Source organism: Ochlerotatus camptorhynchus, unplaced genomic scaffold (assembly GCF_037179485.1).
Source record: "Ochlerotatus camptorhynchus isolate MF236.1 unplaced genomic scaffold, CSIRO-AGI_Acam_v1.1 ptg000344l, whole genome shotgun sequence".
NCBI lineage: Eukaryota > Metazoa > Arthropoda > Insecta > Diptera > Culicidae > Ochlerotatus > Ochlerotatus camptorhynchus.
Genome location: NW_027040832.1, coordinates 1,234,005 through 1,260,278, shown reverse-complemented (window position 1 = coordinate 1,260,278; position 26,274 = coordinate 1,234,005). Strand labels below are relative to the sequence as shown.

Here is a 26,274-nt window from a genome sequence, read left to right as displayed (position 1 = left end):
TTGCTATCACAATGAGATTATATGTGTTTAATTGGAAATAGGAATAACTTTTCGGTCATCAAAACAAAACTTTATTTTTCTCGGATCGGTGCGAATGTTACTTACGACATAATGAAAATTTGCTCTTGAATTGCAAACCTGATTTTCTGGTAACCTTTACACATGTCCGGATAATCTATGAAAAATATTAAGGTGATACGATACGTCACGCTTTTTTTGCTTTTTTTCTCTCCTTTCTATGTGTTAGTGAATTGATTATCATTGATGCTGTAGTGGTGTGAGTGTACATCATGCACTACCGCAACTACCGTAAACCTAGCTGCTAGAGTTCGTTATTATTAGGTCGAATGTGTAACAGAGACTATTACTACATTTCCATTCAATTTGCCAATATTATCGACCTACCACCTCCCAGGACACCCCTTCCTATACAGAAAATAATTATGCGCCTAGCCACCAAGACCAACATGTCAAGTCATCATAGCAGTTAATTGATTCAACATCACACTTTGGTTACATACGACCTCTCCAAAAGTGATTCCAGAGCTCAAACCTCCAGGCACACGGTAAGAAAAAAGATCCCAAAGTGACTCAATTTTACAAATCTCGGCACTATATTGCAGGAAGCCAAAAGTAGGTAATGTGGGTCGAAGAGTTTTCATTTGATTGTTTTCAATTAGTATGGAACTGACAATTCGTTTCTACCCATAAATAGTTAGTTGTACCCAAAAGTAGGTGAATACGATTATACTCAAGGTCAAAAGTAGGCAAAAATGAACTGGCCGCTGGATATTTTTTCTTATAGTGTATGTTTTTGTTTTTGAATCATCCTTTGCCGCCTTTTGCATATCAGCTGATGGCTTCGAGCAGTGCAACCAGAACGACACATATGTTTTCTATAGAAGATTTCTAGGATCATTTAGTATCATTTTTTTGTCTTGAGAAACAAAATAAGAAATTGTTTTAAACATTTATTAGTGATGGTTTCAAAATTGCACACAGTTTAACCACCTTAAAAAGCAATAAAAGCATTGTTTTTACACACTTTGTTTCAATTAAATCGACAACACTGGATACGATGATAGATGATTCGTACACACACCTCCATAATGCGGTGTGTAGAAAAAAGGTAATCAAAACAGTTTCAACTTGCAAAATTATTCGCGGCTCGCGTTTTTAACGATGCAAATGATATTATTTAAGTAAATATCGTATTTAAAAGTGAATTAACTTGAAAGTTCTTGTAGAAGCACGTGTCGTAATTGTTTTTAGTGTGGTTCTGAGAAGTGAAAGCTAGTGAAAACAGTTATTAAAATTTCATGCCCTGAGCAGAGCAAAATCGGCTGATCGTACTTTTTAATGTAAATATTACCAATGAGTGAATGAAATGGAAATATTTTGGTGGCAAAGTATAGAAATATGTATCCAGATCTTATTCATACAATTCAGGCCCATTTTTTAAGGTATATAATTAGTAACTTACTGTTTTGTAGGAAGATGTCTTTCGTACGCATACCATAATACATTTATTTAATGATTGTAGGGACAGCCATTGTTGCATGACGTGCCGTATCACCTTAAACAGAGTTCATTATCTCAAACTGCAGAGCAACATCAAAGCACAGAAATTGGATTCGTGTTGCCAAAATCGAACGGGTATTGTATCGTCGTAGAAATGGCATCCGAAATTATTCATTACGGAAATTCCTGTGCCAAGAAAAGAGAATGTTGAAAAATGCCACTGATAAAACTCAGTCTGAACAATCCAAAGAGATATCGTTAGTAAAATGTGACACATGCTCGATTCGGGATAGAGAACATAACGTGTTATACCATAATACAACTTCATCCGGAGACGTCATTTCATTTGAATAGAATTTGCCGGACGATCGTGTTGAATACGAAAATATTGTTGGGTTTTAAAAATGCATTTTATTGTTCATAGTTAAATGTAACAGCTATACATTAGTAGGTATTATGCTCATTTTAAGACCATTGTTTCAGTTTTCGTTCTTACCATAGGCCATTGCTCGAACTTTTCTTCGTACACGGACCTCATCTACACTACCCTGTTCCCACTTGTTAGACTGCCTAGTTCCATTTTTGCTTGAAATTCTTCAGGTCAATTGCAGTTCCACCCTTTTTCTTCAGTATGTGCGTCACAATTGACCAGTATTTCTCAATTGGCCTTAGTTACGGAGTATTGCCCTGATTCATCTCCTTGGGAACCACTGTGAAGCCATTTTCGCTGTATGTACCACTGTTTGATGGAATTTGAGTTGTGGCAGCTTTCCAAATCCGGCCAGAATAGGCAATCCACCTCATGCTGCTCCAGAAAAGGCATTACCCAAGTAACCATAAGCATTAATAATAAACTATATAGGTATCAATTTCAATTCAGGATGCGTAATACCCAAAACCACAGATCAGCAATGAATTGATTTACAAACAATTCGACCGCATGACAGTTGTCCTTTCCTTTGGTTTGCTTTTCCGTTGATCTTGTTTCCCGTGCTGAGCACCAACGCTACCGATGCCATGGAGACAGCTCCCACACCTGGATCCTACCTATCGACCCATCAACTTATGAACCGGGGACCAACGGCTTGACTTCCCTTCCGAAGGAAGACGTGATCAGAGATGTTATGCCTAAGAACATCCCGGCGGCGCCGACTGAGATTGAACCCAGGCCTTCTGGGGTGAGAGGTAATCACGCTTACCACTACACCACCGGCGCCACTTAACATGACAGTTGTCACAGAGTATTATATTATCAAATGCTGTCAAACGGTTATTCTGGCCGTATAATCACATATACTACAAGTTCTTAAGACTTGTTGCTTGCATGCTTTCTATAATGCCGAGTTGATGCCGTGATCTGTCATTTCATGTCGGGTGTTTTTTTTCTGTGTGTGTTTTTATGAAAACAAAACAGAGGACAAAATGGCGACTGCAGAAAATCTTCATCGCTGCAATGAGGAGAACACCAGGAAACAATCTACACTTCGTCCACGAGAGAGCCGTCCCGGAATAAAAAGAACTGAAATCCGTGGTGACTGGGCGGATAAAAGTATAAAGGCTGTGACATCTGACGTTATGTAAACATTATCGCTGGCATTTAGATTTTGGTTACGATATCTATCGTAGGGGTGTTGGAGTTTTTCGATGGATGAATTAAGCGAGATCAATACGGTTATTCTCAATCGTAGCTATTCTCAATATTATTAGATTCCGTCTTTGGAAGCCGCCTCAAGTGCTAGTGCCTATCACTATTATTTCGCGTGATTTCGAATATTAGAGTAGTAGGTTTTTCCCAACTTCATTCAGGTCGATTTCTCGACTTGCATTTATCATGCTCAGTTAGTTGGTTTGTAGTCAGTGGTCTCATATGGGTTAGTCAGCTAAGGCGTTATGTTAATCATTGAATCCGGATGGTCTGTTCGAGCCTTGATGATGATGATGATGGTCCCACCTCTTACCACTCCTACAAAGGTTTGAGTTGGACGATTTATCTTTAAGATAATTAAATATGACATTTTAACCAGGTTAGCAAACAAAATCGAACTGGTTACAGTTACAGATATAAATTTCCTCTAGAGTTTACAGTTGCTTCATAGCGATATAACTGCGGAAAAACTGAGGCGTCCACCTCTTAGTTCGCCTTTTTGTCCACCTAAAATATTCATAAGTATTACAAGAGATCAAGAGTTAATGAACAATCAACAAAACATCCTATTACACTAGCAACCCCGCAATCTGATGCTATCATAATTTTTAGCAATGTCAGGAATTCTCACGAACCCCCCAACGCAGAGATATTTAATCTCCCGAACGCGGTCAATAGTCTCATCATCAATTACAACAGATACGTTCTCATTTACTCGATTCCGCGAAATTACCATAAATTTAGTTTTACTTGCATTCAATTTCAACTGCTTATACTTCAACCATCTACTTAGAGAACGCAAATCTTCATTCAAGTGTAAAACGGCATCATCTAAATCCTTAGCTGCAATGAATAACACAGTATCAAAAAGATTAATGTCGCAAAATCGTAAAACACGTCGAAAGTCATTAATATACATAATAAATAACAGGAGCCCTAATACACTTCCCTGGGGAACTCCAAGGTTATTCCCCTTGAGTTTTATAACAAAAAAAAAATATAAACCAAGCAAACAACATGCGTACGAGTAAAAGACAGCAACCAATAGTTTTTATTTTCATTTGCTTTATTCTATGTCGATAAAGGAAAACATGCAATTATTTCTGCTCCGTTTGAAATTTCTCCTCCAGCATAATATCAGCATAAGCTTTTTAAAGTCTTAACATAAGCATCTTATTGGTCGATTATTTCGCCTTTTTCGGATTTATAACCGCATACAGTGCAGCGTACTAGAGATGAACTAGCCTATGGCTAAAAATCTCTTAAATAAAGATAAAAAAGTGCAGCTTACAACCAACAATCAATACGAAACTATCAATTTGAAATTGGCTCACTACTTGACTAGCCTATCGGTCCCAAGCAAATCGATTAACGGACCCTATTCTAGTCAAAATTCTAGTACTACACAATGTTTGTTTTGATTCGCTATGAAAGTTTGACACATAAAATGAGGGGTTAGTGGAATTGCCTATGTTTCGAGGGGTGAATCGATTAGCTTGGGACCGAAGATAGTACCAGAGCTGAGCCAAAAAATAGAGCTCGTTTCTTCGGGATCTACTAGTCTTAGAGTTACCTCTATGGTACAACTGCTTGCTGGTTACTTGAGTAGTATGTTCCTTAGAAACTCATTCTGGTAAATTTGCTGGTTTATGGTTAAAAAAGTAACGAAAGTTTCGTTTTAAAGTCCACAACTGCAGATTGCTTGCGTGACAAAGTTCTAAAAAATTCTTAGAAGTCTCTCAGACCTGCTGTCTGGCATGCTTATTCTTATATAATACGGCATATTTCGGTCAATCGCACAGGAAAATACAAATCAGTCAATCATACGCAAGATAATTTATTGAATAGTGAAATCGGTATACTTTGCTAACGGATGCCATAAAAACACAAATCAAGCGTTCTTTAGCGTTTCAAGTCCGTGAAATTTTAGAAAAAATGAGAAAGAATGAGTCGAATGAAAATTAAACACATATCTACTTCGTCCGACAAATCAAACGTCAAATCTAATCATCGTGTCGAAAAAGTGTGAACGCATCCGAACATTGCATCTGACGAAATTATCGAGCAGTCCGCTCGAATCAGTCCAACAAATCAGATAATACCTTTAGCGGGGATTAAACCACCGACGAACCGACGTGACAGCTCTTAGAAGCTACTTACAAAATCTTACTCAAGACGCCATATTTAAAAAAACGTTAAAAACTACCGCCATCTACTCATCCTATCGCGACATATCATGAGCAAGGACACGAACAGACGTATAATTTATATTGGACAGATTAAATCACTTATTTGACAAATCGAATTGCGGACAAACGAAACGAAAAAAAAAATGTCGATTCGTCGGTGAATAAAATAAAAAGTGTTCAGATTAAAAACTGTCAAATTACCGGGTTGCATTCCGGTATACGGTATTACATTCCCTCCCTCTCCCTAATTGAGCTGCATTCGGACGTCGCTGGCACCGTGCACAATGAGATCACCAGCATTTCCAAATTAAGAATGTACGCTAGTCCCAACTGCCATCTGCCGTTTTTTCAAGGTCTTCAGCTCAAGGTTGACTATGCACACTGTTACATCCAAATGCATATCAATACATAAAAACCGATTCATTCGTGTTTAGCAAGAAGCATTTAACGGTACATTACCGGCAGGTGTAATTCTCTCAAAAATAATTAAATACAAACTCCAACTAATCGCATATCCTTTTATGTCTAGTCACTGAGTCTATCACCTAGAACCAATAATTCGTTACCTTCACCTAGTTACGCTTGGCTTGCATACTAACAATCCCAATTTCACCTCAAGGCTCCAGGTTATAGAGCCAACGTTGATAAGAACACCGGTTTTATCGCTTGATAAAGTTGTTCACTCCCATATTCGCATTTTTACATACACGTACATACCTACCAGGTTCGCCGACAAGCCAGACTGATAAGTCGAAACATAGAAGAATGTGCTTTACTCACACACGTTACCATTTGTTTGTTTCTTATTTGCAGTTACGGATTCGGAACTGCGAAGAATCAAGGATGCCTTCAAACGATCGGCCGGAACGAGCGGTACGGTTCTCAGTAAGAGTGCCTTCGTGCAGGATGTCCTCGGCGATGGCGTTCCGACGGTGGTGGCCGATTGGCTCTATGCGGCCTGTGGCGGTACGGCGAAAGGAATCACTTTTAAGGAACTCCTCTGCGGGTTGGTGCTACTCACGAAGGGAACCCAGGAGGAGAAGATAAGGTGAGATTTTGTTTGTATACACGTACCTAGATAACTATATTGGGGAAGTCGGCGCATTCTGGTTTGTGTTTGCAAATACGACAATGAGAAGGTGTATGTGTTAGGATGGTACACATTATTCATTTTGACCCACAATTAAATTCAAAATAGTTCCTGATTATCGTCATGAAACCAAACTAGCTCAACTTGAAAATTGGAATCAGCACCATCTATTGAATAATTTGAACTGCCCTATTATTAATGTTACTTTTCACACCTTTACAATAGTCCGATTGGCTCATAAAGACGCAAAATACTGGTGAGCTTTTGAAAAGAGTGATAAAAAGTATTCAAATACTTATCACTATAATCATGTCACGTCTTCTTTCCGTAGGTGGAATGATGAGTATTTATTTTTGGTGGCTAAAAATGACAGTTATTACGGTACGGTAATAAGAGAAAGTTTGTGTTGTTAAAAATGACTACATGTAGGTTATCCTGGAGATCCGAAATAGTAACAAAAGTTTGGTTGTTTAACTGTGTGTTTTTCAAAAATACTTCTGTTTCGGCCAGGATGCGGCCCTAGGTTGAGTTTTTTTGATGTTTTCAAGGCGATGGAGGTTGTCGTTTCAGAGCATACAATAAACTACAAACTTCACTTGGCGGCACTATAATATTACTTTTTATTGCCTTATTACCTGCCTACTCGGAGGTAGTACGTTTACTTAAATCTATACATTAAATTTCTTCCTTAAAAACTAACACAGTACAATTAATTTCAATTATAAAACAACCATTACAAAATGTAAACAATAAAATTGAATAACATACATAAACAATATCACGGTAATGGGGAGTGAAACGGTAGTTATTTTTCTTACAGTATGGCGGGCTTTGCTACCATCTGGCCGAGGGCATTTGTTGCTGTTTGCTTTGCATATTCAAATGCAGTAGAGCCCTTCAATTATAAAAAAATATCAAAATGGTATTTTCATCAAGAATTTGATGACCATGATCTGCAAAACCTCATGAAATAATAAACCTGCATACATTTGAAGAGTTTTTTTTTCAAATAACGAGCCTAAAAGTTGTGTCAGTCTGATCAAAAAGACACATCTCAATAGAAGACACATAAGCACGACAAACGTTATAGTAAAACCACAGACAAACAGACATAACACATTGAATATTTATCACTGTAAAACATCGTCATTAAAACATTACCGCTATCTGTTGAACACACTGTGGTGGGTAGTACGCTGAACAGATGGCGGTAGTGTGTAAACGTCAAACGCAAGGCAATTGACTATGCGCGCCACATGTGGCGGTACTACCAACTACGATACTTTTAAATTGACGGTTAAATGCTTGATCGATGAACAACTTGCGAGTGTTATGTCTGTTTGTCTGTGGTAAAACTTTCCAGATCATCTTGGAGATACAATCTTGAAGTTCTACAGGTCCAACAAAGTATTATACGATGTCTCAAAATAGTATACAATGTCCTAATCGAATTTTTGAGGATATGATGTACGATGTAGGATACATAGTTATGTTGACAAAATATCTCTAAATTTACATATCATCCTGAATTTAAGCTCTTCAAGTTCTACACGCTCAATAGTGTCTTGTATGATGTACCAACAGATTTTTTCAATCCAATCCACATCATAGAGCCCCATAACATCATGTGAGCCATATAACGGTGTTAGTAAAATATGTTCCATTCTCCAAATGATCCTGGTGTTCAGATCTTGAAATTCTACAGATTGAACGTGGTATTGTATGATGTCTCAATCAAATGTATAAACCCAGCCAGCTTCGTGGAGTCCCATATTATCATGCGCGATATGTATTTTTAATGACAACATATATCGAGGTCTCCAAGTTGTCCTGGGGATGAGGTCTTGATGTTCTAAAGGCTCAAGAAAGCCTTGTATGAGGTCCCCATTTATTATATAAATCCATAAAGCTCCGTGGAACCTCTTCATATCAAGTGAGATAAGAAGTTGTACAAACAAAATATTATCCATTCTCCAAATTATCCTGGTGTTAAGATCTTGAAATTCTACAGATTGAACATGGTATTGGGTGATGTCTCAATTAAATGTATAAACCCAGAAAGCTTCGTGGAGTACCATATATCATCATGCGTGATATGTATTTTTGATGACAAAATATGTTGGGGTCTCCAAGTTATCCTAGGGATTGGGTCTTGATGTTCAACAGGCTCAACAGAGTTTCGCATGATGTCCGGATTGATCATTCAAAGCCATGAAGCTCTGTGGGACCTCATCAAATCTATTAGGATAAGAAATTGTATTAACAAAATATGTTCCATTCTCCAAATTGTCCTGGAGTTTAGATCTTGATGTTCTACATATCCACCAAGGTTTGATACGATGTCTCGTCTAAATTTTTGAATCCATAAAGCTTCGTGGATTATTAGGTGCTCCACGCAGCTTTATGCAGGATATGCAGTTGTAATGTTGTAACCTCCAAGTTATACAGAGGCTTGGATCTTTATATTCTACAGACTCAAAATATCTTGTATGATGTCCAGATTTATTATACAAATCCATGAAGCTCCGTGGGACTTCATCACATCAATTGATATAAGAAGTTGACCAAACAAAACATGTTCCATTCTGGATTCCAGATCTCGATGTTTTACAAATTCAACAAGGTATTGTACGATTCTTCGACTAAATATGTGAACCCAAAAAAAACATGGAGGCCCTTAATATCATCCGGGATACTTGTTTATTTGTTCATCATCTTCGATAGTATCGTACAGACTGGTTAAACTTATGCTACGTTGTGTATGCTTAGTAGTTGTAATGGCAAATTTTTGTTTGGGGTCTCCATGTTATCAAAAGACTTGTATAATCTTCAAATTTATTACACAAATCCATGCTCTGTGGAACCTCATCAAATCACAAAACTGGTTCCATTCTCCAAATTGTCCTGGGGTTCAGATCTTGACGTTTTATAGATTGAACGATTATTGTACAATGCCGCGACTAAATTTGTGGACCCCAAATTTTTCGTTGAGTCCTATATTACCATCCGGGATATATAGTTGTAATGTAAAATATTTTAGAATCTGTAACTTATGCAGAGGTTTGGATACTGATGTTCTACCGGCTCAACAAAGTATTGTATGATATCCAGATTTTTATACGAACCGATAAAACTCTTTGGAACCTCATCGCATCATGTGAGATATGACGTTGTATTAAAAAATATCTTCCATTCTTCAATTCATCTTGGAGCTCAAATCTTGTCTACAGAAGAGTTCAAATGTTCTACAGATTCAACTATAATATCTCGACTTATCGTAGAGCTGTAGCAATAATATCAATATATAAACATTAAATGATGTCGCGAAAATCGCGAAGGGACTGATGTGCTGTCACAAAAATTGTGGAATTCATTGTAACCTTTCCGTCCCGGTTTGTAATTCCCTGAGGTCTGTCCATGTGAGACATTTTCCTTTTTTTCCAATATGAACATAGCAATTTTCGTTGTCAAATCATAAACGAATCGTATAAATGCAAGTGATTGCCTGTCTGTAGTATCGAAATATGTCCAAACAGATTCAAAATGTCTATGTGGATTGTAGCTGACCTATTGCTACGTATACAAGATGTTATAGGTTCTGAAATCATTCTAGAGATCAGATCATTTTTCTACTAGATCACCCAAGACTAATCCAATATCTGTAGTATCGAAATATGCCCAAACAAATTTGCAGTGTCTATGTGGATCATGCCAACCTACTTCCGTGTATGCCAAATGTTGTAGGATTTCCAAATCGATATTTCGATACTACAGATATTATCCTAGTCTTTGTTGATCTAGTAAAACAAATCATCTGAACTGCAGGACGATTTGGAGAACCTAGTTCATCTGGTATACGTGGAAATAATTAAACATTATCCATATAGACACTATGAATCTGTTTGGACATATTTCGATACTACAGACTTTATCCCAGTCATGGTTGATCTAGTAGAATAAATCATCTGAACTCCAGAACGATTTGGAGAACCTAACACATCTGGTATACATGACAATAGTTCATGCATGATCCACATAGACACTGTGCATCTGTCTGGAAATATTTCGATACTAAAGACATTGTCCCAATCTCGGTTGATCTAATAGATCAAATTATCTGAACTCCAGGACGATTTGAAGAACCTACAACATCTGGATTACTCGGAAATAGATCATGCATGATCCACATAGACACTTTGAATCTGATTGTACATTTACGATACTACAGACATTATTGCAGTCTTGGTTGATCTAGTAGAACAAATCAACTGATGTCCTGGACGATTTGGAAAACCTATAATTTCCGGTATAGGTACATAGTAATGAGTCGTACATGATCCACAAAGTCACATATATACGATTCGAATATGATTTGACACCGAAAAGTGCTAGGTTCGTATTAGAAATAAAAAAAAATATGAAAATGTCTCACCATTGGACAGAACCCAAGGAATATCCGTGTAAATACACAACCGCGACGTGACCAACAAGTGTGACTTATGAATCTCTGGTAATTTCTCGATTATGTGCAGGGTGTTTGGTTTAAATCGAAAAAAAATGAGAAAACTAGAGCCAAATTAACTACAACATTTAGGACAGCAAAATACGCCAGAGACGCAAAGGTTAATTTTCAAGAAAATGTGCATTTCAAATGAAAATGCATTAATTAAAAAAAAAATAATGTTTCATCAAATCTAGGCCGATATTATTCAATAGAATCTCAAAATGTAAGGGTGTTTTATTATTTTCACTAATTACTCAGAATTTAAACTATACCTAAATAACTGAAGATGATACAATGCTAATAAAAAAAATAAAAAGTTACAAAAGGCGAAGCTACAAAGCAAGTCCATGCTGGAGGCGACTTAGTTCGATTCCCGTCCCCTATTAATTTTTCGGGTTGGAAAATTTCTCTACTTTCTTGGGCATAGGATGGTATAGGCATAGAAAGCTCTCAATTAAAATGTGAAAGTACTTCAAAGAACACTAAGTTGAGAGCAGACAAAAATCTAATATGCTATAAGCAATAAGCTTGCAATGCTATTTTTCGGCAATGAAAACAGTTTTTTTTTTGTAGCGGATTAGTACTTGAAGTCGCGGATATCTTTTGAGAAATCGCGGATTTCGCGGATCAAATTTAGAAAATATTGTAACAGCCCTGTAGTTATAATTACAAAGTATTTTGAGATATTTATTCACCTTATATATATAGTATTGGAGCTTGATGTTCTACAGCCTGTAGGATGTACTTATATATCGTACGAATCCGTAGAGTATTTTTCTCATAGATCTATGCTACTTTATCCTGAATCTGATACCGGAGAAGATCAGCGCGACTCTTTGGTGGCAGCAGGCAGAACTTTGTGCTGGAATATCTTGTGTGGACCATTTTATCTCACTTCGTATCATACTGAAGAAGATCATAACGCTTTTGATCGACGCAATCACGAGAATCTATGGAGCGCCCAGAGGCAGAACGGAGTTCCGCAGTATTAGGCTATTACGCTTAGATTTCTGCATAACAGAGGCTTGTCCGCCTTTATCCGAGTAGTTGCAGGTGTGTAGACTATCGCCACTACTGTTACTCATCTTAGTAGACGAAATATTGGTAGGTGCAATTGATAGTGTACCGAACCACCGCACCACATCCAGAAATTTCAATTCAAACGTGAAATCGGTGCTGTTATACACTAGCGAGGATGGAGCGTATCAATGGAGAATACTCAAAAGCTGCAGGTCTTCATCAACCGATGCCTTCAGTATATACTTCATGCATAGTGGCGAATGCTTGAGCTCCATCTTTGATGTCATTACAAGCCAGTATCAATAGAAATTTTATAACTTTAGTTGAGGTGGGTCGGCCACACACTATGAAAGGGCTGAAACGATCTGTAAGCAAGCACTGGATTGGAACCTGACAGGAAATCGCAGCAGAGGCAGACCCAGTGGCTCATGGCACTGGAGCAACAAAATGAAATGAAGCAATTCGTTAAAATATATTTGATTCTTCAAACCATACGAGAGTCATGAGGTTCTACAGTTAAAACTAAGGTTTGTAATATGTATTTGAGGGACCCGAATTTTTTTGTCATTTCAAATTTATATGCCACAGGATATAAAGGGTCCCTGAAGCTCGGTGGGTTCAAACAATGTGGTTATAGCATCGTACAATATCTCGTTGAGTCTGTAGAATCTCAAGATCTGAGCTCCAAGATGATTTGGAGAACCAAATTTGCAGCGACTTACAAGGAGTTCCGTGGAGTTATGGAATATTCCGAAAATTCTACTATTGATCCGATACTTCAGAAGTGTCAGAGAATTATTAATATAAACCAGATAAAAAATAGTTGAACTTCAGGTAAGCATACAACTTCAGGGATGTCCAGATAAGTTTAGGGAAAATTAGCGATTTAAGACAATGCTTCGTGAGCGATAATGAAATTTTATAAAACTTAAAGAAAATTGTGGAAACTTCAATGCAATTCAATTAACTTCAGTAAAATTGCGGGTTCTTATAAAAAATTCTGAGAAATGCAGGTCAGTCTAGAGAACTTCAAGGAAATTCAGGAATCTTTCGGGTAGTGTTAATAACATCAGGAAAGTCTAGAATATTGAAGAAGTTATGAATTAGTGTCGATAATTTAAGGGCAGTTCGATGAACTTCAGAAAAATCTTGAGAAGATAAATGAAAATCAGAGACTACTATATTAATTATTTTGTTTTGGTTCCAAGAAAATTGCGGGAGCTTAAATAAGTTTCAGAAATGTCAGAAACACTTTGAAAATTTCACAGAAGTGCAGAGATCTTCAGAAACATTTCGAGAACTTCATAGAAGTCTATGAAACTTAAGGGAAGATTCATGAACATTAGTTGAATGCAGGAGCATTTCAAAGAAGTTTAGTAAGCTCCAAAAAATTTCAGCAAATTTTAGAGATGTTTAAAAAATATTGAGGTCTTCACATAAGTACAGAAGTTCACTGAAACTTAAAATTTTTAGGACAGTTCAATTTAATTAAGGGCAATACAACAAGCATCATGAAAACTGCTAAAACTTTAGAAAACTTAAGGAAAGCGATTTGTAAACTTTAGAGAATATTCATGATCGTTAGGAAAATTAAGGAATTGGAAGTCCAAAAAAGTTAAGGGAAGTTTTAAAATTGTATGGGAAGTATTGTGGGCATCAGGCTAGTTTCTCAAACTACAAAAGAATTTCATTTTCATGCGAAATCCTCAGAATAGACCATTCCATATTCAATGGAGATTTATCATGAAATTTAAATTGAACTTCTCGCTTCTCTAAATTCTCTAATAAATATCTCCAGAATATACATACTTAGCATTCTCTCGCAATTTCATTGAAATGTTCCTAGAAATTTCGTTGAAACATTCCTCCGACTTTAATTTTCTTTGAATTTTTCTCGGAAATACCTTGAAATTTTCCTCAGCAAAAAACACGTTGGAAAGATTCTCAAGGGCCACCCACATTAGATCCGTTTCCATTGCGTTGACGTAAATTTGACAGTTAGACAATAGATTTAGCTGTCACTTTGCCGCAACGCGTCCGATTCGGATCTAATGTGCGTGGGCCTTCAGCGTTTTAATCCCTCCATCCCTTGGAATTTCAGGGTTGTTACAATAATGCGAATTTCGCGATTTTCGCGGATTTGGCGCGGATTTGCTTATCAGATTTGTTCTGGCGCGGATTTGGCGCGGATTTGCTTGTTATGGCGCGGATGTGTTCAATAAAGTTTGAATTTTGTATTAACGGGTGTTCAATAAAAAATTAGAATTTTTTCAGTCATATAGGTAGTAAACATTTTTTTTCCAACGAATTCAGTATTGTTTATTAAAAACATAATGTTTATTCTTCAAAAAAAACGTCATTGAATATTGGAGAAGGGGCCCTGGTCAGCCGTACGACGCAACTTAGTGGCGATGCTCTTACAAGATAAATCATTCTCATGTTTTATTGAACACCCGTTATTTTTTTTTATTTATAAGTCTCCATGTGATTAACATACTAATATACCAACGTTAAACATAAAACATATTCTAAGAATGAGTAAACTACCATGAGTCTGTTTATTTTCATTGCCAGGGTAATTTATTCTCAGGGCCAGGGCGGTTAAAGCGACAAAGCAGCTTGCTTTTTAAGCTCTGACTGATGTTGAGTTGGTAACTTAGTACATCAGTTGATCTTACTGCTACCGGATATCAAAGAGCAGGTTCTTTTTGTGATAGGATCAGAAGAAGAGACGGAAAATTTTGCTGAAGTTTCTTGAGACGAATGAGTTTATTCTCTTTCGACATATATGATATTACTCATTCATTTTTGGTCACTATGATGTCAAGAGTTTACAGTCCAGGAAAAATAACAAAAGCTATCAGGAACAAAAACTAAAAGAAGACAATTTTCTTAAGGATTCAGAAATTATTGTTTTCAAATCCATACTTGATGCTGCTGAAAATCAATTCAAATCATCTCAATTGAATAAGAATGTCAAAGAACACGCGAAATCTTTTGTGTCGTATTTGTTTGCCCAAGATGTTCCCAATGAATTTGTTCAATTTGTCAGTAACTTCAAGGTTCGCAGGATCATTAATAAGGACTCTAACAAGGAAATCGTCCGTTTAGTCAAAAATAATTGATTTCAAATCAGACAAATCTGAGATACACGAATAACTCGTACTTGCAAGTGTGAAATTTGCAGGTCAAACGTTTTATTCAGATTGTGATTTGGAAATTCTGGATCCTTTATTTCGAGATGGAAGTTTCTCAGAACTCAGCACATTGTTTAACATTGTAACATGCGTATCGCATTCCAATGCAGAATTAGAAATAAGTTTTCACTATCCAAGAATTTGATGCCAGAGAACCGAACTAGGCTTAGTGAACAGCATTTCAATAACCGTAAAAACATTTTGAGTGGCATGCATTTTTTTGATAATGATGTAACCAAATTTGTTATTTCGAAGGACTTAATTTTGAATGCCAAGTTCGCGAGGAAATCTTACGAAACTAAGCAGGAACAAAAGAAAGAAGGTGAATTAATTAATAGAAGCTCAGAAAAAGAAAGGAAGTTAGTCAGACACCACATTAAAAGACAAGAAGAAGAGATCAGAAAGAAAAGAAAGGCAAAAGAAGATATTTTTAATTTGATCGAAAAAGAAATCAGAACAATGACATCCAATAATCCAGAAACATCATTCCTAAAAGTTCTTCTGAAGCAAAAGATAACATTGAGCAGGAGGAAAAATCAGAAAAGAAAAAAGTGGCTAAAATGAATGCTAATGAAGATTATTAGTGTGTTGATGCATACATTCAATAAAATAAGTGCTTGTCATATCATTGACAAATCCTCGTCAGCAAGTCCTCATCAGTTGGCAACAAAAATGGAATGATGGTGAATTGGGAAGCTGGTTACATTCTATTCTCCCACAGGTGTCGAACAAACCATGGTTCAAAGGGTTGGACATGAGCCGCGACTTTATACGCGTTATATCAAGGCTTATGTCCAATCACTTCTCGCTAGACTTGCACTTCTATCGAATTGGGCTCTCAGGCAGCAATTTATGTGCGTGTGGCAGTGCTTATAACGATATCGAGCTTGTTGTTTGGTCATGTACCCTACACCGTGTTGCCAGATCTGAGTTATCCACATCCCTCAGGGCCCGAGGAAAACAACCCGCGATACCCGTTAGAGATGTCTTGGCGAGCCGAGATCTCGACTATTTGAATTTAATTTATGTGTTTTTAAAACGGATGAATCTGATGATTTAGTAGTTAGTGTCATCTTGTGTTCTCCCAAGTTGTTAGCTGCCCATCGGTGTACCCCATGTTTGTCTTTTTCATCAGAGTGTCGCTTAGTTCGAGATCAAGAGCACATTGCTCTCCAAACCTTGTGTTCACATCCCCACCCTGCCATCCATTTGTTACAATTTGTTACCCCTAAACCTCGAGATAGCCGCGAGTAATCGCCCCCCACTATACTAACGTTAGTTTTAAATAATTTTGTAATCTAATCAATGAATATCGGCTCCGCAAAGTTACAGCAAATTAGCCTGGAAAAATAAACGAATTATATAAAAAAATATCATTGACAAAAAATTAACGTTTATCGCTGACATAAGTCTCCTTTACTTTATTTGTTATCCTCCTTCAATTCTATATCTTAGGTTATTTCTTGTTTTCGTCAGAACCTGGGCGCAAGTCAAATTTCGGTCGACTTACGCGATTTTGATATAAAGTCCGTGCGGATTTGGCACGATTTTTATTTAAAGCCCGCGCGGATTTGATTTCAAATTTCTCGTAACAACCCTGGAATTCTACTCACATTAAAAGTCTCCTAAGAATTCATTTGCATTTCTTCTCATAGTTTGTTTGAAAAATGCCCCTGGAATTCTTTTCCGAATTCCTTTAAAGATCTCCTGGAGTTATTCTTAGATTTAATTGTAATCCCCCTTTTAACATCTCTCTCATCCCGCAGTATTCTCCAAAAAAAATCAATGACTTATGCTCCTTATTCGTTTTCTCCCACAAACTTCATTAAACTATCCGCAGAATGCCCTTGGAAATTCCTATGAGTTTTTATTAAAATTTACTTTGGATTCAATTCAGCGTTTTTATTGAAATTCTACTCAAAACTATCTCATGTTTCACGTGAAATCTAAAATGCCTCAAAACTACCTTGAAAGCAGATTGCTTCTTCTTTCTTCTTCTTCTTATTCGCATTTCAAGCTTATTGCTTAGCGCATATTAGCTTATTGCGTGCTCTCAACTTAGTGTTCTAAATGCACTTCCACAGTTATTAATTGAGAGCTTTCGATGCCAATACCAATGCATGAATTTGTATATTGTGTGGCAAGCACAATGATACTGTATGCCCAGGGAAGTCGAGAAAATTTCCAACCCGAAAGATTCCCTCGACCGGACCGGGAATCGAACCCGCCGCCTCCGGCTTGGTAATACCGTGCCTTTACTGACTAGGCTATGAGGCCCCACAAAGCAGATTGCACTTGATGTAATTTATTTGGTGTGCCATCGACTACTTTTCTTCTCTTACGTCACCTTGTTACAACTATAAGTTACTATTTGGTCACTTATTTCTTTAAGATGGTCACTGTAAATCACTATTTTTGATCGCATTTTTCGAATTGGGAAACAAATTCAGAGACATTCTTTGTCACGTGAGATGCTTTGCCCCACCGTACACTAAGTATATTATGTTCCCAGCAGCGGGCATTTTCCAGTACTGATTTCTTTTTTGTTGTTTCTGATCTCCTTCCGCAGATTCCTGTGGAATTTGTACTGCAACGAAGCTGGCACACACATCGTGAAACAAGAATTTCTGAAAGCCATACAGATCGAAAATACGTACCAAAGCAACGTTCTGAATGCCACCACCAACAACAACAATAACAACAACAACAACAGTAGTATTAGCAATAGTAGTAGTAACAACAGCAGCAACAATAACAACAATCCAGTAACAGTGAGCAAAAGCAACAGCCTGCCCAAGTACACGGTGGCCCTGTTCGGTCTGAACGATCGTGTCACATTTGAACAGTTCAAATCGTGGATCCAGATATACAAAGGGGCAACCGTGCTTTCCAAATGGTTGCTCCAAGATGCATGTGTCAATCTTAGTTCTGAGTTGGAAACTCCTACCTTCTATCAGAGCTTGGCCGGCGTAACGCATTTAGAAGAGCAGGACATAGGCGATTTGGAGAAGGTGTTCTGGCTGTTGAAAGGATTAGCACTGACGGGGCAGTTGGATTTGGAATCGCTCGGACCGCTGATAAGTCCTCCGGTGCCCAAAGCTGCCCTCGGTGGGGTTTTTCTGGCGTTCGATGAGAACCATGATGGTCACATTGACTTCAAGGAGTTGTGCTGCGGTGTAAGTGCAGCCTGTCGGGGACCAAATGTAGAGAGGAGTAAATTTTGCTTCAAGGTGTTCGATATCGATCGGGATGGAGTGCTGAATTTCACAGAAGTTGGGAAGATGGTAGACATTCTGTTGTTTGTAGCCAAAGAAACGAATGCATCGTGTTATAAAAATTTAACCAGTAGTCATGTTATGGATGAGTTGTATCGGCGAGCAAATGAGCTCAGCGTAGTTGACACGGAGAAAAGCGTAACGGTTCCTGATCCGCTACCGGAGTTCAAGTTTACTCAGGAGGATTTCCTTATTTGGAGTATTGAAAGTAGTACCAACTTGGTTCAACCGTTTCTGGATCTGTTGTTTGAAGTTTGCCATATCGTGTTAGGACTGCGACCACAATGTAAGCACTTAGAAGGCGATATCGTGCGGGGATGGTTGGCTCGGGAGGTGCGGAGGGGCTACAAAGTTGGCCAATTCTGGTATTTGGTATCATCTGACTGGTGGCTCCATTGGTCGCAATATACTCAGCCGTCTGCGAACTCTTCATGCGTACATTGTAAAATTGCGTCCAGCTATGCCATCAGTAGGAACAATGCAGTCGCCACCGTTGCTGGAGTCGATGAAGCAATAATTTGTGATGAAAGCTTCACTTCCAACTCAACGGAAAGCATGGGAGATTTACTTAATGCAGGAGATTCGTCTAGTTTGGGATCGGGTAGTAGCGGAATATCATGTGGCAGGCATCCGGGTGGTCCTCCCGGAATGATAGACAACCATAGTCTGATAGCTCCGATTCTATACAAACAGATCCCAACGTTGACCGGAGAAGGCGGAAGGTTGAAACGGGATTTGACTCTCGTGCAGCATAGAGATTTTGAATTAGTCCCGGATTCTCTTTGGAAAGCCCTTTCTCAGTGGTATGGTGGACCGCTGCCCCTCCCGAGGCAAGTAATTCAACCGCTCAGCACAGGAGATGTAGAGTTGGAACTGTATCCTTTGAATTTACGGATATTACGGCATCAAGCACCAACTCCGCAGCAGCAGCAAAACGCCAATAGCGCATGGGGCAATATTTCCGGTGGGTACGGTGCACTGACAAGTGGAAGCTATTCAAATACTTCCGTGTCACCTGCTTTACAACCGCCAAAAAAGTATCTCGCTTACACAGCAGCGTTCAGTCGACTTGCTACAGTCAAGCAGGTTGCTGAATTTCTCTGCCAAAGACTGAAACTCAGAGTAGAAGATATTCGGATATGGCACCTAGTGTCGACTCCAACCGGCATAAGTGAGTTCCCCTACCTTCTAGAAGAAGACATCCTGACTCTCCAAGAATTATCGATCGGTGACAATGATCAGATCCTCCTGGAAATCCGCAACAAGGACCTAACATGGCCCGAAGAACTCGGTTCTCTCACGTTAGCTCACAGCAACAGTCATAACAATCTGGAACGGCGGAGTACGATCGCCTCAATCCAATCTCAGCACCCTCCCGGCGCTACAGGATTGCACAATCTTGGTAACACTTGCTTCATGAATGCGGCCCTACAAGTCCTCTTCAACACTCAACCCTTGACTCAGTATTTCATCAGACGAATGCACATGTACGAACTGAACATGGCTAACAAACTCGGTACCAAAGGCCAACTCGCCATGCGCTACGCTGAATTGCTCCGAGAAGTGTGGACAGCTTCGCAGCGATCGATTGCTCCCCTAAAACTGCGCTTCTGCGTTACGAAGCATGCCCCTCAGTTCTCCGGCGGAGGACAGCATGATTCGCAGGAATTATTGGACTGGCTGTTGGATGCCCTGCACGAAGATCTGAATCGGGTTATGGAGAAACCGTACAGCGAATTGAAGGATTCGGATGGTCGAGCGGATGTTGTGGTTGCAGCCGAAGCTTGGAATCAACATCATGCGAGGAATCAGAGTATTATTGTGGATCTATTCTATGGCCAGCTGAAATCGAAGGTAACCTGTACGGGGTGTGGTCGCGATTCGGTTCGATTCGATCCATTCAGTTTGCTAAGTTTGCCGCTCCCGGTTGAGAACTATACCTACTGTGAAGTTTTGGGTGAGTATTCTCTAGGATAATCAAATTTTCAACAGAAGAACTAACTGAAAATTACTTATTTCAGTTACTATGCTGGATGGATCCGTACCAGTGAAATACGGTTTAAGACTGAACTCGGAAGTAAAGTATTGGGATCTGAAGAAACAGTTGAGCGAACTGTGCGCTCTCGATCCGGAACTGATGCTAATCTGTGAACTGTCCAATTCCCAAATTCGATGCATTTTCCCTAATGAGCAAAAAATCAAACCCAGTACGGCCTGTGAGTTGTACGTGTACGAACTGCCAAAATTCGATAACATGCTTGTAAGATCTCGAGCTGGCTCTGAACTGGCCATCAACATCGAGAAGGGTCTCAAAGACATCCAGCGAACACCAGGTAATCCGATGCTTCCGATGCGCAGCTCCATTGTTTTGATTGTTTGATTGTAACGTTTACTACCATTTCTCACACTGCCATCGTGTGCTGTTGTTTTGTTTGTGTTTTGGTTACATGTAATTAACGTAACATTTTTGTTTCTCGTTATTCATCTCTTTTTCTCCGAATTTCCTTCCCACATTTCTATCATCATCCCTATCGTCCCTCATAAAAAACATCACCCATGCCATCACCACCGCGCTTTCGAAAACGAAACTATGCCTCTTCCCGAATCGTTTACCATAAAAAGCTCTTCTACTACCATCGATAGAACCGAACCAGCTGACGACCACGTCGCTCAACACGACAATTTCCTCGTCGTCCTCGTCGTCGACCACCGTGGACGATACAGTGGCCATCACCGGTCGTCGGTCCGGTCCCGGCGACAATCCGACGAAAGTTGGACCCGGTTCTGGTGGAGCGGCCATCAACGGTAACCGTAAAGCATCCGGAACGACGACGGCATCGAAGGTAAGCCGGTGCTTCGGCAACACACTCTGCATGCCCCCGAATATGTTGTGCTTCAAGGTATGGTTGTGTATATAAGTTTAGTAGATTTAGCTTAGCGTGTAGTTTTATTTTATTTTAGATAGGTGTTCTTTCTTCATGATTTTCTTTCCTTTTTTTAAAGTAGGTATAGAAACTTTACAAAAAGGGATGCTTTTTTGATTTTAACAATTTTTATTTCCACGCCAACTATCGAATCGATCAGACGCGACCTACACGACAAATGAGATCGACCCAAATTTGAGCTTAGTTTACTTCAATTTGAGTTTGGTTTGAGTTTAGTTTTAGACCCAAATTTGAGTTTATTTAAATCGCAAAATTTGCCTCATGTTTTTTCCAGGAAAAAAATCCCGGATATGAGAAAAATAAAGATTGGATACTTTATGTCTATTAGTACTACTCCTACACGGTTAGAAAAAAGTACCCAAAATTAAGTTCTTTTCACTCATCTCGGCACTATAGTGCAGGAACCCAAAAGTAGGTAAAGCGGGTCAAAGTAATTTTCATTTACTTGTGTGCAGTTCGTATGGAATTTTCCACTGTCTTTTTAACCAAAAGTAAGTTAGTTGTACCCAACAGTAGGTAAATATGATTATACTCAACGTTGGGTTCCCACACTTTACTACCTCTGTTGGGTGGTTTTGCTTCTCCGTTTTTGACAACATTAGAAGGAGAAAAGGAGACAAACTAGTCAAAAGTAGGTAAAAGTGAACTTTCCGTTGGGTACTTTTTTCTTACCGTGTAGACTGAGTAAAATTTTCGTAAATTTGCTGATTTTCCGGCAGATTTTTAACAGGAAAACATGAGGAAAAATAATCGCTGAGTTCCTGCACTTTTCGCGATTATGGATAACCTGACCTAACTTTGGGTTGATCTCATTGGCCGTGTATACATACTCCAATTTCCATGAAACTTTGACGAATCGATTTTTTTGGCTGTCTAGGAATTACATGAAACTTCGCATAATTGTTCACTAGGGGCAATAATCCAAGTTTGTACCGCAATTCGGCCTTTATGACTCACGTCTAAATTTTCAAAATAACGTATTCCACATTTTTCAATAAAACATAGCACGAAAACGGCTCATAAAATCGAAATGATGTCTGAGATAAAGTTGTAGGAAACTGGATTACCTTTTCAGAAAGAAAATAGAAAAAAACCCAATTATCATAAAAAAATAGACTGTTAAAACGTTACGTACATTTTTAGTATTTTAAAACTTATATTCAAGCTTGCAATTGCTCATTACAGCTAAAATGCTATTATCCGGATTTATGAAACTATGAGATATTATAATGATATTTTTATTTGTAAGATGCAGGAAGAGAAGGTAAAATTTGTGTATGACACATAAAACCTGTCAGTTACGCTTAGGGTCACAATTAGTGATTTTATGATCGCTGATTGTTCACTCATAGCGATTGCTTATTACAGCTGAAATTGCTAATTGTGGCCCTATGAAAGTCAAATTGGCGGGTTTTGTGTGTCATATACAAACTTATCCTGCTTTTCTTGCATCTGATATATAAACAATATTATTATTATTACATCTCATAGTTTCATAATTCCGAAAAATTGCATTTTAGCTGTAATGAGCATTTATGTTTATTTAAAAGCTTATCAAAAATGCTAACTTTTCTCAACAGTTAGCAATCTTTGAAAATTTTTCTTTGAGCTTTTTTTTTGTTATTTAAGTTTGTAACAGTTTTTTTTTCATTTTTTAACGAAAATTTGTGATTATTTTTTCAATGTAGGGGAAATGGCTCTAATGTTGGCCTATGGATCTAAGATTGGGCCCATCGCTAAAAATCTGCTATTTATCAATTTTATCTAAATGAACGCGTCATTGGGACGGCGCCAATGGATATTTTTGGTCGCTATTGAAAATTTAGTCGATTACTGAATTTATGTAAATGCCCAAATGGGCATTTAGGCCGACATTACATCCATTTCCCCTATTTATTTATTTTTCTTAAAAGGCAATTCAATTTCTTACAACTGTGTCTTAGACGTCTTTCGATTAGATGAGCCGGTTTCATGCAATGATTTTTTTTTAAATTTCGAATATGTCATTTTGAAAAATTAGGCGCGATTCAAAATGGCCGAATGTCAGCTCTAACTTACACTCAAAAAATAAATCACAATTTCAATGGAAGATATCTATTATAATTTCACAAAACTTTCATGTGATCTCATAATTGGGGATCGCACCACAAAATTACATGAACTGAACATCATTCCTTTATTTAAGGTGATTCCACTTCGAACTTTTCAATTACACATATCTCAGAAATTAATGCCCCATTTCACCTAAAATTGCTACTTCATGCATTCTTTTTTTTTATCTTTATTTAAGAGATTTTTAGCCATAGGCTAGTTCATCTATCTTCATGAATGCTGAGTACAAACGTTGATTGACAGTTTTATTGTGGTACGTATCGTAGAAGTTTCGAAGTGGCCCAGCGAAACACCTTAACGTCGGTCACGGTCCGCAATCTAGTGCCAATCACCGGCGGACATCGATTGCCATATCGAACCCATTACTTCCCTTACGTGACCAGCGATTTTTTTGCCTCAGAAAAATTCCAGTCTCGCTTACCACTACACCACCGACGCCGGTAATGAACCTTATATGTCCAATGAAAATTATGTAATTTATCACATAGAACTATCTTGTTATGTGAATTTCAGATAAAAATAATTAATTTTGTTATTGGAAAAAAATACCATGTGCCTTCCTAATGGAAACTGTTGTTTGGTCCATTGCCCCTAGCGAACAATTATGCGAAGTTTCATGAAGTTCTGAGAGACAAAACTAAAATATGTTTATTTTTTCGCTATTTGGCCTGGAACTGCTCTATGGGTAATTATTCAAATTTAGAGTGGTATTCGGCCATTTCGATTTGTTTCAATAAAACATAGTACGAAAAACGTCTCTTCTAATCGTCTGAGACAAAGTTGTAGGAAATCTAGTCCATAGCGAACAATTACGCAAAATTTCATGCAGAAGTTTGAGTCTGAAATTCATTTTTAGTTTGCTATTTGGCCTGGAAATGTTGCAATCATGAAAAGAACACCTATCTATCAACAAAGTTGTTAAATATTATTAAAGAGTATGAATCATTATGTAGTCATTTTTTAACATAAAACTATAGTTTTTTTTTTCAGAACACATTGATCTTTAATGATATTTAGCAACACTTACTGTAAATTTAGTTGACACATGTGTTGCTGCCAAACTGTGTGTAAATTGTCTATAGTTACGATTTTATTTTGGTACCTATTTTAGGGAATTATTTAACTCAGTGCACATTTTCTACTCTATTCACTGGTTAAAGTTATGTTATAATTTGGTGGTATTGTTTACTAGTCGTTGTAGGTAGTTTGATGGAAATTTATATAATTTGTTGTATATTGAACTTGGGAACAATTCAATAGATGGAGATGCTTAACGTCAAATATCAGACATTTTATACGATAGATGAGAAGATGATTTGACGGTAAACATCTCCAACTATGTAAATCGTTAACTTCAGGCATGAAGCAATAAAAACATGATTAGTTAAAGAATAATTCAATGTTAATAATGAATAAATGTTAAGCTATCGGCACTGAACAAAAACAACACATTCCAAGTGATGTGCAGTTTGTGTCAAAATTTGATAAAATTACTTATTTATTTACCAAAAATGCGCAGACTTTGTCCTAAAATGATATTTTTGCGGAATACTAATGGATTATTGTTTGATTGATTGATAAAATTGAACTGAAAAATAACATAACAGAGAATCTAGAGGTAAATTGATGGTAAGAGACCACGAGGATTTTCAGCCAAATTTGAAAAATTTCGGGAATGATCTAGTGCGGTAGATCTTCAAAACATATTTAAAGGACCTTACACTTATAAGTCTAAATAATTAACAATACGTATGTATTTTGACGTAGAACTATGTCTTTGTCGACTATGCTGGGGTGCAAATCAAAAAATATGTGTGGTGAAGGAGTGTTATAATTTTTGATATTTATTTATTCTGATAAATAGTCTTCTTTTTCCTTTGAGCAGCTTGAATTCAATCTTTGAGCATCAAACCCAAATCGTATTTTTCGGTAATTAAAATATTATTGTATTATCTTAAGAGCTTGGAATCTTTTGAATTGATTTCTGATGTTCAGATGTTCTAATTTCTCGTTGGAAGGGATATTAGTGTCCCTTTCTGTTTGTTTAATTAACCATGTCACGCTTAAAAAAATCAAGATGGTAGGATTTCGAGATTTTTAGAAAATCATTAGAAAGCAAAATTTAGTCATTTTTCAAAATTCTAATCATTGCATTGTACAAACTCCTTCATAACTATGAATGTACTCAATGAAGATTTAAACAAATGTGCACTGAGAATAATAAATAAGTTATACAGATTTTTTACAGAATTTTGTCAGCCAGATACAGATTAAAAAGATTTTTGGCGAAGAAAACACAGATTGATATTAGAAAAAATGTGGCATCACTGGGCGTGACCACAATGAGGAATGAGGAAAAGCAATTTATGTAACCCCCCCCCCCTCAACAACCTCTCCCCCCCCCAACAATAATCCGAAAAAGACATGAACTTTGACGATCACTTTTTTCCGGGAAATAAATTTTAAACAAACCACAATTATCAGTAAAAACAGAAGTTTTTCCCTTAATTTCTTCCCACACCAAAGCTTTCAAATTTGAGAAAAATTTGCTTAAAAGACATATTCGATGATATTAAGTTGGTGAATTACACACAACTGACTGTAAAACATATCTGGTACCTCTATACATGAAATTATATTAACATCCAAAGTCCATCCTTTTTTCCATATTTAGTATGTTTTGTGCAGAATATCTAAAAAAGGAGTCTTCGGATGTATTTTTTCTGCAAAATATGTAAAAAAGGAGGGACGTCGGATGTTAACCTTAATGCATATA

At 37.6% G+C, this 26,274-nt stretch overlaps 1 protein-coding gene across 3 annotated transcripts in view; it reads left to right on the top strand.

Annotated features, from left to right (window-relative positions):
- The window catches only part of Usp32 (Ubiquitin specific protease 32), a 63,703-nt gene that overhangs the window by 12,769 nt on the left and 24,660 nt on the right, over window positions 1-26,274 (top strand). Inside the window, exons 2-5 of one of the 3 annotated variants that reach the window (XM_065231188.1) lie at window positions 6,169-6,403; window positions 17,736-20,398; window positions 20,463-20,774; window positions 21,064-21,284. In XM_065231188.1, coding sequence (XP_065087260.1) covers window positions 6,169-6,403; window positions 17,736-20,398; window positions 20,463-20,774; window positions 21,064-21,284 — 3,431 coding nt within the window. Of the gene's footprint in view, window positions 1-6,168; window positions 6,404-17,735; window positions 20,399-20,462; window positions 20,775-21,063; window positions 21,342-26,274 lie in introns of all 3 variants that reach the window. The other 2 variants (XM_065231187.1, XM_065231186.1) reach the window with 2 other exon arrangements.